The following is a 14,970-nucleotide window of genomic DNA, read 5'->3' as shown; positions in this document are numbered from 1 at the left end:
GGGGGGGGGGGGGGGGGGGGGGGGGGCAATTAATCCTGCGTCCAAGAGAAGAGAAACCACCTGGATTAGTGCTCCACCTGAGGGCAGCGGGCTTTCACATTAACCTCTCTTGTTAGGATCATAAAGGTGTACCCTAACAAGCTCTGGTGAAAAAACATACACAGATACATAGGACTCTCTGTCTGTGTGTGTGATCCTCAGACACACACATACACAAATGCACACATGGAATAGTGGCGAAAGTCGTCCCCTGGGAGCTGAGAACCCTTTAAGTCCATTAAAAGCTGCTGGCGGGAGCAAGACAAGGCTATAACCTAACCGCATCAGACTGGAACCAGAACCCACGGTGTGGCCCAGACACACCGCTCAGGAGTTAAGAAACACATTAAGAAAAGCCTTTGTCTTCTACTGTTGCTCCTGATTCCCAAGCTACTAGTCCTAATTTTTTAACAAGCACTAGAAAACTTTCAAAAAATATCAGCTGTCATCCAAACACAGGCAATGTGAAGATTGCATTATTTTCAATTCCACAGCCCTGGATTGTACATTTGTTTTAACAGCTAAAGATTGTACAGCACTTTCACACCTGAAAAGTTTCAAGGTCCATTACTGTTCTCTTTTATCCAGCCAAGGATAAAGAACAAATGAGTGTATACACAGACACATAGCGAATTGATTAAGCAATGTTAAACAAAGTCTCATTTTCCAGAACGTGGCAGAAAAGCCAGCACTAGGTTTAAAATAATGAGCGTGAAGTTAAGATTGGATGAAACAGGGGAGCTATGTTAGCACAATTCTCTTACTGTTGGCAGAGCCCGCTGCTCCAGATGGACTAATCACACTTCTTCAAGGCCATCCGCTGGTCTGGAAGGCCTCGGTCTGGTCTGTGTCTGTTCCAGCTAGACAGACAACTCAGTGCTGCTCAGTGTTAGCAAGCCACAAGCAGGCAGGCCTTGCCCCAAAGGATAGGGCTTTGCCCTACAGCCCTGCAGGTCGGTTTTGGCATAATGGTAGGTGACGTGAGGAGATAGTTGCGAGGAAGTGACAGATAGATTCAAGATGGTGTTAAACATCAAACGTAAGACAAACAGATGGAGGGCTGAGGCCAGGATCATGGGTTAGTAGTACCAGTATGTGGATTGAAGGGAGGGAAATGATTTTTCCATGTCCCACTGTTTCATTATTCCCAGATGCTCCAGGTAATCTGAACTAGAATAATGGGAGCTGGAATGATCAGCTAGCAACATGAACACTGATTATCCCAAAGAAAGAAAAAAAAAACATTGAGTCTTGTTGCAGATGGGAATAAAAGTTTAGCATTACTGTGAGATTGTCTCACTGCATGGGGCGCATGAGTGTAAGGATGTGTGGGTGTGTGACAGTGCGGGATTGGCTTTAATAAGTGGAAACCGAATGAAAACTGTGATGACATATTTCATTCAATACAACGGAGGTATATAAGTCCACTGGCAGAGTGAGCTTTGGGGATTTTTCCTGTGACATAAAACGACCTCATTAACTAACACAGACATCCTTTCTCCCTGAACAGATGTGTCCTTTAGTTCATGTCCCAGTGTCACACCAACTCCCAGTCATCAGTGGATTGTTTTGCAGACGACTAGCACAGAGCAACTGCAGATGACTTGGCATGAAGGCCCAATGATGTGCAAAAAACTCAGATTTCCGTTCATCCAGTTACAGACAGTGAGTCCAGTGGAAATCACAGGGTGCGCTTCACACACTTCACCTAATAAGTCATAATGTTAATGAGACCTGATGGCGGTCCTGCAAGTGCAATGAAGCCTAAGAGTCCTTTAATTATGTTTAAACCAAACCAAAGCCAACATTCAACAGACGTCTTGAAACCATGCTGTACAGTATAATGTTGTAGTACATAGGATCTCTGAGCAACATTAGTGATTTGCATAAAAACGACAAAAGAAGATGCCATGTGTACTGACAGAGAATGAAAAAGTGAGCGTGTGCAATTGAAATAAAAATATGAATGTACTTACAGTCGAGACAGGGCAGGGTTCTTCTGAAACAGCAACTCAGGAAGCTGCTGCAGTTGATTACGGTTCAGCCGCCTGCGGCAGGGAAAACATATGATCAACCAGTGAGTTTGTGTGTGTGTGTGTGTGTTTCTATGCATGTATGCCCTTGTGTAGGCAGTGAATAATTTCTGCTAGCTGCTGTAGAATCAGCTTAGCCACAGGCTATTGTGTTTCAGTGTGCTCTGAATGTCACATAAATATCCAACTGAAAGTTCAGGGGAATTAAACTTCTAGTCAGAGACAGCGCCGTAAATTATCTCTGCACAGTTAAATTACAATGCTGCGCCTAGTAGAATTTAGTGCTCTGCTGACTTTCCCAGAGTAACGGAATAGCAACATTCCCATTTAAACAAGTGAATTACATCCACCAGTTATCTGAACATGAACAGATTTTATCTGGAATGAACTATCAAAACAAGATGCTTTGAAATAAAATTAAGGGAAATGGATGAGCCTATTCAAGCCCAAGGAAACACTGACAGGAATGGTGGTTGGCAACAGACCCCATGTCAAACAACTAACATCCAAGACTGGCAGGCTTTATGCAAATACAACAATTAAGTCAATGAGGAACAGACTGTTGCTAATGTGTTGAAAACCACAACTCTCTTCTCGCTGAATGGTCCATTGGAGGCACATGGGAGTGAATGCAGCGGCTGTGGCTATTCCTTCAGACACATTCAGACAGATGTTGGGACCTGTGCCACTCACTGTATACACTGAGAAGAGTGCTTGGCCAGCTGAGGTTGAGATTTAGAACACAATGGGCATTAATGGTCTGCTGCCACTCCGTTCACACTGAACTATACCTGCTGGTGGGTTAGTGGCTTTTAAACATTAGAGAAATGAGCCACTTAATTTCCACATTGGTCTGGCACATAGATATGTCTACCAATGTTTGGGATCAGTTGAATATGACGGAGGAGGGAAGGCGAGCTGTACATGGCCTCAAGTTTGGTCATGTAAATTGTTAATGTGGGTTTCAGATCAGGGGGAAAGTCTTTTATAAGTTAACCACTATGTGTGCATGACGGCATGTGTCCATAAAGTCATCTGCTGTGCAGGTTTTCCATGTGGGTAGCACTATTGATTTGCTAATGAGCTGGTTGAGGTGTGGTTGACTGTGTTTGTCTATGTGTTTTCCCAGCCGGTTTACAAGCTGTCGAGGAGTCCTGGTGCTATCCAGATGAGCTAGGGTCTGCGGTGGGGGAGGCCTCTTAAGCCCACATATCCCACTGAGGGCATTCCTGTCAAGCAAAGTTAATAAAAAATACTCCCAGCACCATCCGACCACAATGGAACGACAGGGAAGTGCCTCACACTTGATACGCCATTTACGGTTGGTTCCTCCTGTTAGTCTCATTACATTCAACTAATACAAGTACTGAATACAGATCAGTGGACGGGTGAAGTTCAAGTTTAGAAAAGACATAAAATGTGTTATTTCTGATCAGCCTATCTACAGACAACCCTGGGTGGTACTCACAGTCTCTCCAGCTCCTTCATGTCATCGAAAGCCCCACGCTCGATCACTGTAATCTGATTCTCCATCAGTTGCCTGTAAGAGGACAGAAAGAGAGCCTTAGAAACTATCTGATACAGTGTGGCTTTGACTTTTTTTTATGAGTCTGTAGACGGTCACTCAAGCATTAACAAAGTATAGGGGGCTTTGAGGTTTGGGTGGCGAGACTTCTTGCAGTATGTATATTCGAGCTTGGTGCAGTATATTCAACACCTCTCTCGCACATGCACGCACAGACACAGGGCAGTGGTGTGGACTGGGGGCACAGTGTGGAATCTTGGCAAAAGAAGCAGGAATAGCAGCCAGGAAAGTTTCTAAGGTGGCTCAGAAAGTGTGGGTCCAGGCTCTGGTGTGGTCCACTGGGTGTAGCAGCTGGGTGGAGACGAGACGAAAGGTAGGCATGGGGTCAGAAAGTGTGAAAGGGGAAACTGAGGTGGGTTCCATGGTTTTTACAATTGGCACAATCAACGGAAAGTAGGTCGCGTGTGTATGTGTGCCTGTTGGATTGCATAGTTGGACAGTATCGGAGTTGCAGGCAGTACATCAAGGCTATTAGTCATAAACAAACAAACATGGATGGACAAACATAAAGTACATGCGCACAAGCAGGAACACATCCTTTCCTCACCTACATTGCCAAAGCTAACGCAAAAAAAAGAGGCTTGGATGGTTTTGGAAGTGTTACAATAACACAAGGCCAGGAAGGAGAGAAAAGCCTCCAACAGCTTTAGAAGCAACAAGAGCTTGCCTTCATTACGTATACAACTGTTCTGTGTTGAAGGCGACCTCTCATGTCTCCTGTGAGGCCATGCCACACTGCAACTCAGCAGTCTGGGCTTCCTCCCCATCGAATATAAATGCTAATCACTGTTCGCACTCCATAAACACAGAGAGAGAAGTGCAATTCACCTCCGATCTCTTTCTCATGAATTTAGATGGAAGTGAAAAAAATCGTGATGAGTACTTTTGAATTGAGGAAACTTTTTTTTACAGACACTCTGAGGGCATCTAGCCTTCAATTTTTCTGATCTCTCCCTTTCTACTTTGTCCCGATAGTTCCTCTATTGCTATGCGTTTCCTCACACACATCCACTGCTGATTTGAACCAGCCAAGCAGCCAGAGCCAGAAGAATGGATGTAAATCAGCTGAGTTGATTTTGGACTGACAGGATAAATGGCAGCTGAAGGTAAAGATAAACCTCTGTTCCTGTTTGGCTCCTTCTGAGGGTTGCCCAGGGGTCAGCAGAATCAGAGGTCAATCCGCTGTTAGTCTTAATGCTGTTGCCTCACAGAGGCCCCCCCACCACCATCATGTTAATCATGCATCATGTATATGGTTGTTTGACATTTCAGAAAGTGAGGGTGTGTGTGTGTGTGTGTGTGTGTGTGTGTGTGTGTGTGTGTGTGTGTGTGTGTGTGTGTGTGTGTGTGTGTGTGTATTACGTGTAGCACAGTGGTGGCTGTGGGGGAATCAGAGGCTTTACAGCAAAGGAAGTTCTGTCTTTAGTACCCCTGCAAGGACTTGTTTCCTTCTTACTTGCTAGTGACAAGCTGCCGACACGAAGGCATTTAACCTCCTCGTGGGGGTAGAAGGTGGGCATGCATGTGAGGACGAGAGGGGACAAGGGGCAGTGGGAACAAGCGAGCTTAAGCTCAGAAAAGAAGGAGAAGGCAGGGGGATGGGTGAGTAACGATGAGGCTTGAAAATAGTCAGGCTTTGCTGGGTACTCGGAATTATGTGCAGCTCATGTTACATTTAAAACATGTTCAGGTCTACACAGCTTCCCCTCTGGCAGTGTTTTTAACACCCATGGCACTACTCACGAGTGTGTGTGCACACATGCACTCATGTAGACACTTTTACAACTACTTTAATACATGAAGTCACAAGTGCTGTTTAATTTCAACACAGGGGGAGTCAATGACTTCACCTGAATGTGTTAACTGTGTTGAGAGCCTATTTAGGACTGGCGCTTGTGTACACATTACATGTTGATGTGTGGGAACAGAGGGCAAGTGAGTGTGTGTGTGTCTAAGGGACAGTAAGTGTTACTAAAACACACAGAATACAGCAAGAGAGAAGTCCATTACTTCACTGACTGCAGTCACTCAGAAGCTTAATGTACTCTGGAGTAGCACTCTTGACAGAAGCATCTCCACTTCACTGGGTTTATGCTAATTTGAGCGGCAAGTCTACAACTTGTGAGCTGCAAGGTTAGATACAGCTCAGATATGCATGAATAGATTAACTCAGACACTACAGATACAAACATCTCATCATCACACATGAATATGAAGGCAAGTACTTACAGAACTCGGATGTACTTGAGTCCAGCAAAGTCACTCTTGGTGATGCGTGTGAGGTTATTCCCATTCAGCTCCCTGCGAAGACAGACATGCAAACACACATGAATAATTCATCTTTATTCTCCCTCTGAACCTGCTAAGCATGATGACTAAAGGAGCAGACAGTGGCATGGAGGCATCTTTGTCTACTGATACCTGAGTCAAAATCTTATCCAGAGCGTTGCAACACACACAACCACACACTTCAGGCAGACATGGTGCACGCACACACACACACACACACACACACACATATGCTGTCTTTCATTGCTGGTGTTTTTATGAAATGGAAATTGCTTTAGTGATGTGAAATGTAACATATATTGACATGTGGAATCAGAAAGGTTGTGTTAAAGGGAAGTTCACACTCAATTCCACTGGGAGATATTAAGAAGTCCTATTAAAATGGAAGCCTCATTTGAGCTGGCTGTTTGTCTTTCTATTCCAGCCCTCTCCCACCAACACCCACAACCCCTCCCCCCCCCTCTCTGTCTGTCCTGTCCTTCTACTATTGGTGGGGATTAGCAGGAGCCAGCGGAGGGGATTTGGGTAGGGCCACAAGGCCAGAAAGCTAAGTGTTGGGGATATAATGGGAGCACCTTCCCTGCTGAGAGCTGGCCATCGCGGCAAAATAAGACAGAGCAAAATAGTTGAAAAAGAGAGACGCTGAATTTACTGTTGGGTTCTTAAAAGTTAACTATAATCTAATGGCTGACAATAAATTATTTCCAAAGTGTTGTGTATTTGATAACTCGTAATTGTAGCATGCTTTACTTGACTGTGGTACCCTCAGTGGTTTGGTGGATTCAGTTACCTCTGCTGATATAATAAAGGTTTGTATTGTCTTTTGTTGCAGCAGAAGACTGTAAAAGATTCATATTTCACCCCAGTAGCAGATTGTATTCTCATGACAGAGAGAAAAGAAATAGGCAAAGCATGCAAATGTTTCTCTGTGCTACTGCACTTTCTAAGCATTATGGGTCCACCCTACCCTGACCCCCAAACCCCCACCCCCCCAGCCCCAAAAGCACAACCCAAAAACACAACCCAAAAAATGGTTCCAAATCTACGCCGAAAGCACTGGTCTCTCTCCCTCAGTCACTCTCTCGTCTAATGACCACACCAGGGACTGTAGCGCTATGCAGTACGAAAGAGAATGGTCATTATAGACAGATGGTGTGTGTGTGCGTGCATGCATGTGTGTGTTCACAGGTGCATCGACAGGCCAAACGACAGGGCCACGGGAAATAAATAATGGACTGGGCTTCATTAGCCGGGGCTCTGATACACACACATGTGGTGCTCATTACAGGTGCTTACGCAGATACGCACACACATACACCCACACACACTCTTCTGGATTCTCAATGTCTTATCTTCAGGGTGGTCACTGCTGATGACACCCAGAGGACAATGAAAAGGAGAACGATAGAAAAGGAGAAAGGAGGGAGAGATGGTTGTGAGTGAGACAGAGGGGTGGCAGGGGGGGAATATGTGGGAAAATGACTCACACGTAAACAAGTGAAACCACACTTTTCTCCTGCAGCAATGAGGTCTTGCTTTATCCTGTAATAAGAGACATGCCATAGTTTCTGTGTATACTCCAGAGTTGACTAGTCAAAGCCATTATGCAACAAAATCTCAAAGTGTTTTCTTAGTTAAGATCTGTTGACTGAACTAAATTTACTGTTGCTGGAAACGTCTTTAGATGATTAGACTGTAAGACAGAACGATTTGGGGAAATATCTAATTGCGATTTTTCTGCCAGATATTGCAATTCGATTTGCGATTTCTTTTTTTTTTTTTTTTTTTTTTTTTTTTTTTTAAAGTTTAGCTAAAGTTCAATATTCCCTGCCAGTGTATTATTGACGGAAGCCACGTCAAGCAGCACAGAGCATATGAACCGGGCAGGAAGTCATACACAGAACAGCATAGAGAATCTGGTCGATTTTCAAAATAAAACCTGTGCAGACTTAAAACAGACAAAAAACCCCAACAATTTAACTACGTAGCCAACTTAACCGTAGTAGAAGCACAAAAATCAAGGACAACCGAACAAATCAACAAAATCTGAACAAGTCAGCAAAATCAGGCAGGCAAAATGCTCCATGAGGGAAATGTAGCCTGCAGAGAGCAGAACAAAATGGGCTTACAGGGTGACGTTATCCATAGTTGAAGCACAAGAAAGGACAAATTAGCAACATGTCAACAACGTAGGACAGGCTAAGTGCTCCACTGCTGAAACACTTCAGTATGAGTTGATGCCGGACAAAACCGCGGCACAGCAGCTGCCAGCGTTTGTTCGCCTGACGCCATTATCCCACGTTTTCCTCTAGCTTCGTTTGTTGTTGTAAAATGTACACGCCTTGTGCCCGCTCTGACTGGTGACTAGGACCGTAACAGGAGGCGCTTGGCGTTTGTGAGTGGCGAGCAGGTATGTCACACAAGGACAGCAGAATGAATTTGCAACTGCATGACAGTTTAAAACGGGTCAGATGCGCTGTATAATTACATTGTAATCGCCGTCTCCACAATTAGCTAATCGCGTTCTTTCAAATCGCAATTTCGAATTGAAAACAATTAATCGTTCAGCCCTCTTAGACTGTATTATCCAGCTAAAAGTACTCATCTTTAAAACACATTGGCCATGCACCCGCTCAGCAATGCTGTGACATTTAGGCAACACTCAAATGCCATCTGTAGCCTGATGTTTTAACTAGTCCTGATCCGCACTTTTCATGCCATATTCTGACCTTTTCCATTGGCATTTCGCAACAGAAACCACGTAATATTTTCAAGTCCTTGAAATTTCCCAGCTGATAATCAGGTCCTTGAAAATTGCCCAGGTAATAATGTTCCCACTGTAGCTCATCTGCTACAAGGATTGATGACTTGTGATTGACCTTCTGCAGTTAACTGTTTTACTGAGCATTACATTTATGAAATTCACTGTCCCAAGCATGCATTTTGCATAAAAATGGAAATGTTACTTATAAAGTGCAAACTGGGCTTTATGATAAGAGCACATGGCCCATAAACAGTGCTACTGCTTCTGGTGTTTGACCTATCTGATAATGTCTGCTGACCCAGGGGAGTATTCTGTCTCTGGGGAAACTCGCCAAGTTACTCCTGTCTGTAAGGGTGCTTGGTTGCTCTGGCTGATGGAAAGTTTTGCATGTGCGCGCACACACACACACACACACACACACACTAGTGGTACAAAAATGGTCAGTGAACTTTGGGACTAAATTCTGCATGGATGAACAAATCTAGGTGAACCCACATCTTAAATACACAGAGGTGAGAGAAAAAGGACTCTAGACATGCATAAAGTCAGCAGCGCTCATCTCTGTGTTGATTCTATCACTGTATAAGGGCAGTATGCCAAAGTAATATATATGGTGTCAATGCCTCAAAGAAAAAATCTGCTGTTTATTAGCTACAATATCAGTCACTGCTATTTTCTTTGTTTTACAATCAAAGGAGGCTAAGCAATGGCTTTTGGCACAGCAGCAAAGGCACGTTCACTCCTTTCATAGACAGATGTTTTATAGTACTGACTTTGTGCGGGTTTTCACATTACTGTACTGCAGTCTTACTTTAGAGGCAGAAAATTATTAGGTATCATTCCTAGTTTCTACAGCGCAGGATTTCCACCTCCAACTGCTTCAGTCAAATCCATTCCATCCTCTGGAAACTTTTAAGGATTCCCAGGGCTGACACACTTCCTGGAGAGCAAGTGGATTTATGACATCACTATCTAATCCCTCTTCATCTTCCATCCCAAACTGATTGATGCCTGGGAGTACTTCCTGGTGCACCTTCCCTCGGGCGGACATGCGGCAGCTATGCTCCACCACTTCACATCTCTATAATTCAAAAGGGGCTTAGAGCACTGCTACAATGCTGAAAAACTCATTATGTTTATTCCTGCCAGCTGCTGGGGTCCCTCGGCTGAGTGGGACCTGGTTCGAATTGAGCAACATTACATGAAATGAAACCCCAAGACTAGAGGGAGGATAAGCAAACACGCTGGTTTGCTATGGGCATGCAGATACAAATATCCACATGAGCTCTGTTTCTTACATGCGTACACAAAGACCATATGAATATTCTGTAACAATGAATGCACACAAGCACGGACTACTGGCATGTACACAAACAGTGCCTGTGGGGAAAGCAATTGTGTTCTGTTGGGAGCTGGCCAGAGGAAAAGAACATAATGATCGCAAGAGAAACTACTGTTGGATGTACAAGTTTCACCAACATTATCGATTTATACAGAAACGCTGCAGAACTTAAATGAATATAGCCGCAGATGGACAGCGCGGGCTAGCAAACAAGTCAAAATGATCACTTACTTGAGGCCGACCACTCTATTTAAAGTCCACAAAACTCAACAGTTTCGTGAAGCTGTTCATTTTTAATTGATCAGCCTAATTGCTGCCACACTTTGGACTCAAAGGTTGGGGGAGCATGGGCAATGTTGCATGTACAGGAAACCGTGTCCCAATACTGGGGTTAGATGTGACTCAGAAAGGTGGGTCACTGTGGGTACCAACCTTCAGTTTAACAGTCTTGTGCTTGTAGCCACAGAACCACTGGCAATGCAAAACCTGCTCACTAGCTGTGGCAAAAAGTAAAAAGTAGGACAAGACACAATGTAGCCAGGGGTGCTAGCAGGCTTAACAAAAGCATTTCACAAGTTGAAAATAGCAAACCTTTTATCGAACACTCACAGCCATGCAGTCCCTCTCATATACTACTGCTTATTTCCTATAAGCAAGGACAATCTGAAACAGCGACATGATAATCCCAAATGTAGACATCAAACTGGACAATGGAGAGTCTTGCAATTTTTCAGGTCAAAGCTTATTAAGACTGAACTCTACACCAGGTAAACATGTCAGGATTTTTGACTGGAAGTAAATGCATCTCACCCCCATCCTCTTTAAAATTAGACTTAAATGACTTATTAAGGAGCTTATTTTTTGCTGTGCAGTCATTCTGCAGCGCCGCTGTGAGCGCCACAGGACCATTTGTCCTGAACAGCTTTGGCCTGGCAGGGAAGACAGAAGCCAGCTGATTGAGTATCAGTGGCACGATGCTCTCCAAACTCCTCACTGTTGAAACAATCTGATGATCAGAGGCCTGAGGTCCTGTACAGCCCAAGCGTGAATGCTCATTAACCACAATCACACACTGATAATGCCATTTGACCAGACCAGCAAGCACTCTCCCTAATGAATGAACTGAACAGGTTGAGAAGCTGCGGAACAGTGAAGCATTCCTCCTCCTCCAGACTCCACAACATATGGACGTGACAGCCATGAAACACGTAGGAGAGAAAGCGGGGTGGGGGGAAATAGAGTCACTGAGAGACAGAAAGAAGACAGAGCTGCTCTGACAGTGCTGTTAGCTGCCTAAAAGCGATGGTGTGGAGCCGTGTGGTGGAGTGTTGCGAGTAGCTGGGGAGCTGTGAAGAGCTGACGGGCTGTCTGGGAAACGTCAGTGGAGAGATGAGGCCTGGTAGACTATGAGGAAAAAGCGACCTACATACTAGGTTGTCCGACTGGCAGTACCATCCGGGCTCACAGCAACCTCCTACTCAAAGATAGAGAGACTGAGAAAGGGAAAAAAAGAGGGAGAAATAGAGAGAGAAAGCCGACCACCATGACCAAAATAACACACTCTTAAACCCAACTGGAACACTTCTATCCGCACTAAGAGGTCAGATTTCTGCTCAGCTTGAACAAAACATTCCCTCCCATTGAAATGTGGCTTTCAGACAAGCAGTTAAGGCCCTCAACTGTACATTTTTGTGTGTGTGTGTGTCAGCGAGCACGTTTAAGTGTGCATGTGTGTGCATAGACGTCTGAGAGTTTTTTTCCCAGCTCCTGGGCTCCTCAAGGGCTATTTACAGTTTTCATTCTGCTCAGTCAGGCCTCAAGAGCAAGAAGACTGTTAGGAAAGGTAAACATCACTCAGATCCTACATGTGCATTGCACACAAACACACTCACGCTTATCAGAGCCTTGACCTACACAGGGTCTCCTGCATCTTGAATAGCCTCTCTCGTTTTAAAAATAGCTACAGGTTGTCTTTTTCTGTTTTTACCTGGCCTTCACACTATAACTACAACCTTGACAAGGAGACTGAGATTTTCTTCATGTAGCAGATGCTGCTGTAAGCAAAAACCAGACAGATAGCAAGACAGACTGGGAGATGGGAAAAAAGTAGCCAGTGAAAAGACAAGGGGGGTAAAGTAGCACACTGCCTCTTCCTGATCAAAGATGAAATTTTCTCTGGCCAAAGTGAATCAATCAAACATCTGTTCCTACGTGTGTTACTGCCACAGGCTAGAAAAAGAACACACACGGGGCTGCAGTACAAGCAGAGACTGAAGGGTCTTTCATGGTTTGTACTGTAACTGTAGTTTGCTCAGAGACAGACGCTGAGGTTGTGTTGTGGCTTTGAGTCCCGCATAAAGGCTTTTAGGCTGTGTGAGTGTGTACTTTGACTGTAACGTGTATCATGTGGACAAAACATCTGCTCTGCCACATCTATTATGTTCCAGTTATTCCACGCAAAAGACTGAGAAGACGTTTGTCTGACAGATGTGCGCTTACGACTGGTAATTTGATGGATGCTGCATGTGTGCTTAAATCTGTCTGTCTGATCCCCAAGAATACACAGTTGTTCTATGTGGGGCTCACTCCCATTGAGCACACTGATATCTGCATTCCTCCAGCTCTTTACAAGGATTAGCTCATCTGCCAGCAGATGACCCCACTGTAAAAGCCGGAAAAATAAGCCAATTAAGGGATTCACTGGGTTCAGCTGCTAAAATGTAAGAATTTAGACTGTTGAACAGATAAATCTTTGATTTGAAAACCTTGGACCCTTTCTGGACTTTTATGGATAAAATTATTACTAGGATACTTGAGAAAATTATTGAAAGATTAATCTATATACTTAGAATTAGGAGTGACTCCAGCAGAGTACTTTAACACACTCCAATGTTGCACTGAACACAGCACTGATATGATAAATGTGCAGACTGATGCAGATCTCAAGGATCCCTCACATCTGGATTGCTGCCCATTATACCTCCTCAAACTTGTATCACATCAAAAGCATCTTGACTAGCATGAAATGTGAATTATCTACATTGCCAGGACAGTGTTCACTGATGTGCATTTTAACACACACACACACACACACACACACACACACACACACACACACACACACACACACACACACACACACACACACAGGGTTAAAAGGAAAGATGGACTTCTGAGAGATGAAAGGTGATCTAGATGGGTTCTCCAAATTTGATTTTCATGGTCTGCTGAGATACAGCCAACTCTTAGATAGTGCAAAGCAATCATGCATGTACACTGGCATGCACACGCGAGCGCACACGCACACACACACACACACACACACACACCACATCTACAAGCATGTTACACAGGCCCAAGTAAAAGGTGCTAGCGTTTGAAGGCATTAATTGACACATGCACATTCCAGTGGGGGGTGGGTTCAGTGGGATGTGTGTGTGTCTTATGAGCGCAATCAAAAACTTGTAAAGTAGCCACGCTCATCGGGAGAGCAGGTCAGTTGGTCTCGGGGTGAGTTTCGATACCTAGCAGCTGGCTTTCACGCTCAGCAGTCTGTCATCACTCTGCTTAGACAAGCAACACGCATATATGTACAATTTAAAAAGGTGACTAAATGCTTAGACCAACTGATAAATACTAACAGCCCACAGTGCTAAAGTAGGGACTACTTTGGAGTAAAATAACTATATTACCACATATTTGTCTGGCAGAGGACTCCCAAGACAGATTACAAAAACTGAACTCCAAAGACAGCTATAGCGATGGCGTCAACCTCAGTATTCAGTATTAAGAGAAAATACCACAGCTGTGTAGTGCAGGCAATAAACTGAACTGACTGAGTCCCAGGCCTGTAATTTCACAATCCTCCAGTAAGCATAAACATTCTCTGAATGATCTTCATTCCAGGCATTATCACTCCTCACAGGATTACCGACTATGAGGATGGATATATTTGACTGTAAAAAAGGACCTAAATGAAATTCAGCCTGCCTCGGGGCTAGACCTATTTTGCCCTTTATAATAAATAACATAATCTCATTTATTCTTTAATTGGTTTTGTCGAGTTACACGTCTCTTCCCTTTATTAGGGATTACCACCTCCGATAGTGTGCCTTGAAGGATCTTCTCATCCTGCTCTCAACCCCCACACCTCCACCCTTCATCCTGCTCCTTTGTCTTTTCCCATCCAGCTTTTTCCACTTTAGTCACATAGCCAGAGTTGGCAGGTAGTGGGCAGACTGTGTTCAGGCTTGTCAGGGTAAATTATGGATCAGGTGGCCGGTGGGCTGTCAGTTGTACCAGCTATGTACCGGTGCCAAAAACACGGCAAGCATTCCCTGGCACATGCACACACCTCCAAATGCATAAACATGGTTATCGAAGCAATGAAGCCCCTCATATTCAACCACCACCAAACCTCATGTGTTTTCATCTAACATTACTTATTCACTGCACGCATGCATATACACATATGGAGGCACATGTGCAAGTTTATGAACAAACACAAGTCAACATCAGATTTATACAGGCATGCAGGAAAACAGACACACAAACACACCCACATACACACATATGGTGTGCAGTCTCCACCTTCCCAATTCAGGAGGAGCTCCAACATGCCCCCAAACCTCAGCACAGGGTATTTTCTGGCACAGAAAATACATCATCAATAAACTGGATTTTTGCAATTAGACATTAACACAAAGCTCCTCCCCTTCTGCAAATCAACTCATTCACAGATGAGACACACACTTAATCTAAGCAGCAGGGCAGTTGGAGAGATAAAGCAGAGACAGGAGATGGTTGCAGGTTTGGATAATACCAACTAAAAGCTTAACTAAGAACCTTTACCGTCTGTGTAGAGTCACTTTGATCAGCCTCACAGATTTTCTTTCATTGCAGGCAGATATCAATGTGA

General features: G+C 44.2%; 1 protein-coding gene across 1 annotated transcript in view; it reads right to left on the bottom strand.

Annotated features, from left to right (window-relative positions):
* slit1a (slit homolog 1a (Drosophila)) overlaps positions 1-14,970 on the bottom strand; it is a 93,956-nt gene that overhangs the window by 76,161 nt on the left and 2,825 nt on the right. Inside the window, exons 2-4 of the mRNA XM_046070584.1 lie at positions 5,887-5,958; positions 3,541-3,612; positions 2,016-2,087 (exon numbers count right to left, since the gene is read on the bottom strand). Of these exons, the coding sequence (XP_045926540.1) occupies positions 2,016-2,087; positions 3,541-3,612; positions 5,887-5,958 (216 nt within the window). The remainder of the gene's footprint in view (positions 1-2,015; positions 2,088-3,540; positions 3,613-5,886; positions 5,959-14,970) is intronic.

Source organism: Micropterus dolomieu, linkage group LG15 (assembly GCF_021292245.1).
Source record: "Micropterus dolomieu isolate WLL.071019.BEF.003 ecotype Adirondacks linkage group LG15, ASM2129224v1, whole genome shotgun sequence".
NCBI classification, from domain to species: Eukaryota; Metazoa; Chordata; class Actinopteri; order Centrarchiformes; family Centrarchidae; genus Micropterus; species Micropterus dolomieu.
The sequence above is the reverse complement of the archived record's forward strand: the minus strand, read 5'-3'. Positions and strand labels throughout refer to the sequence as shown.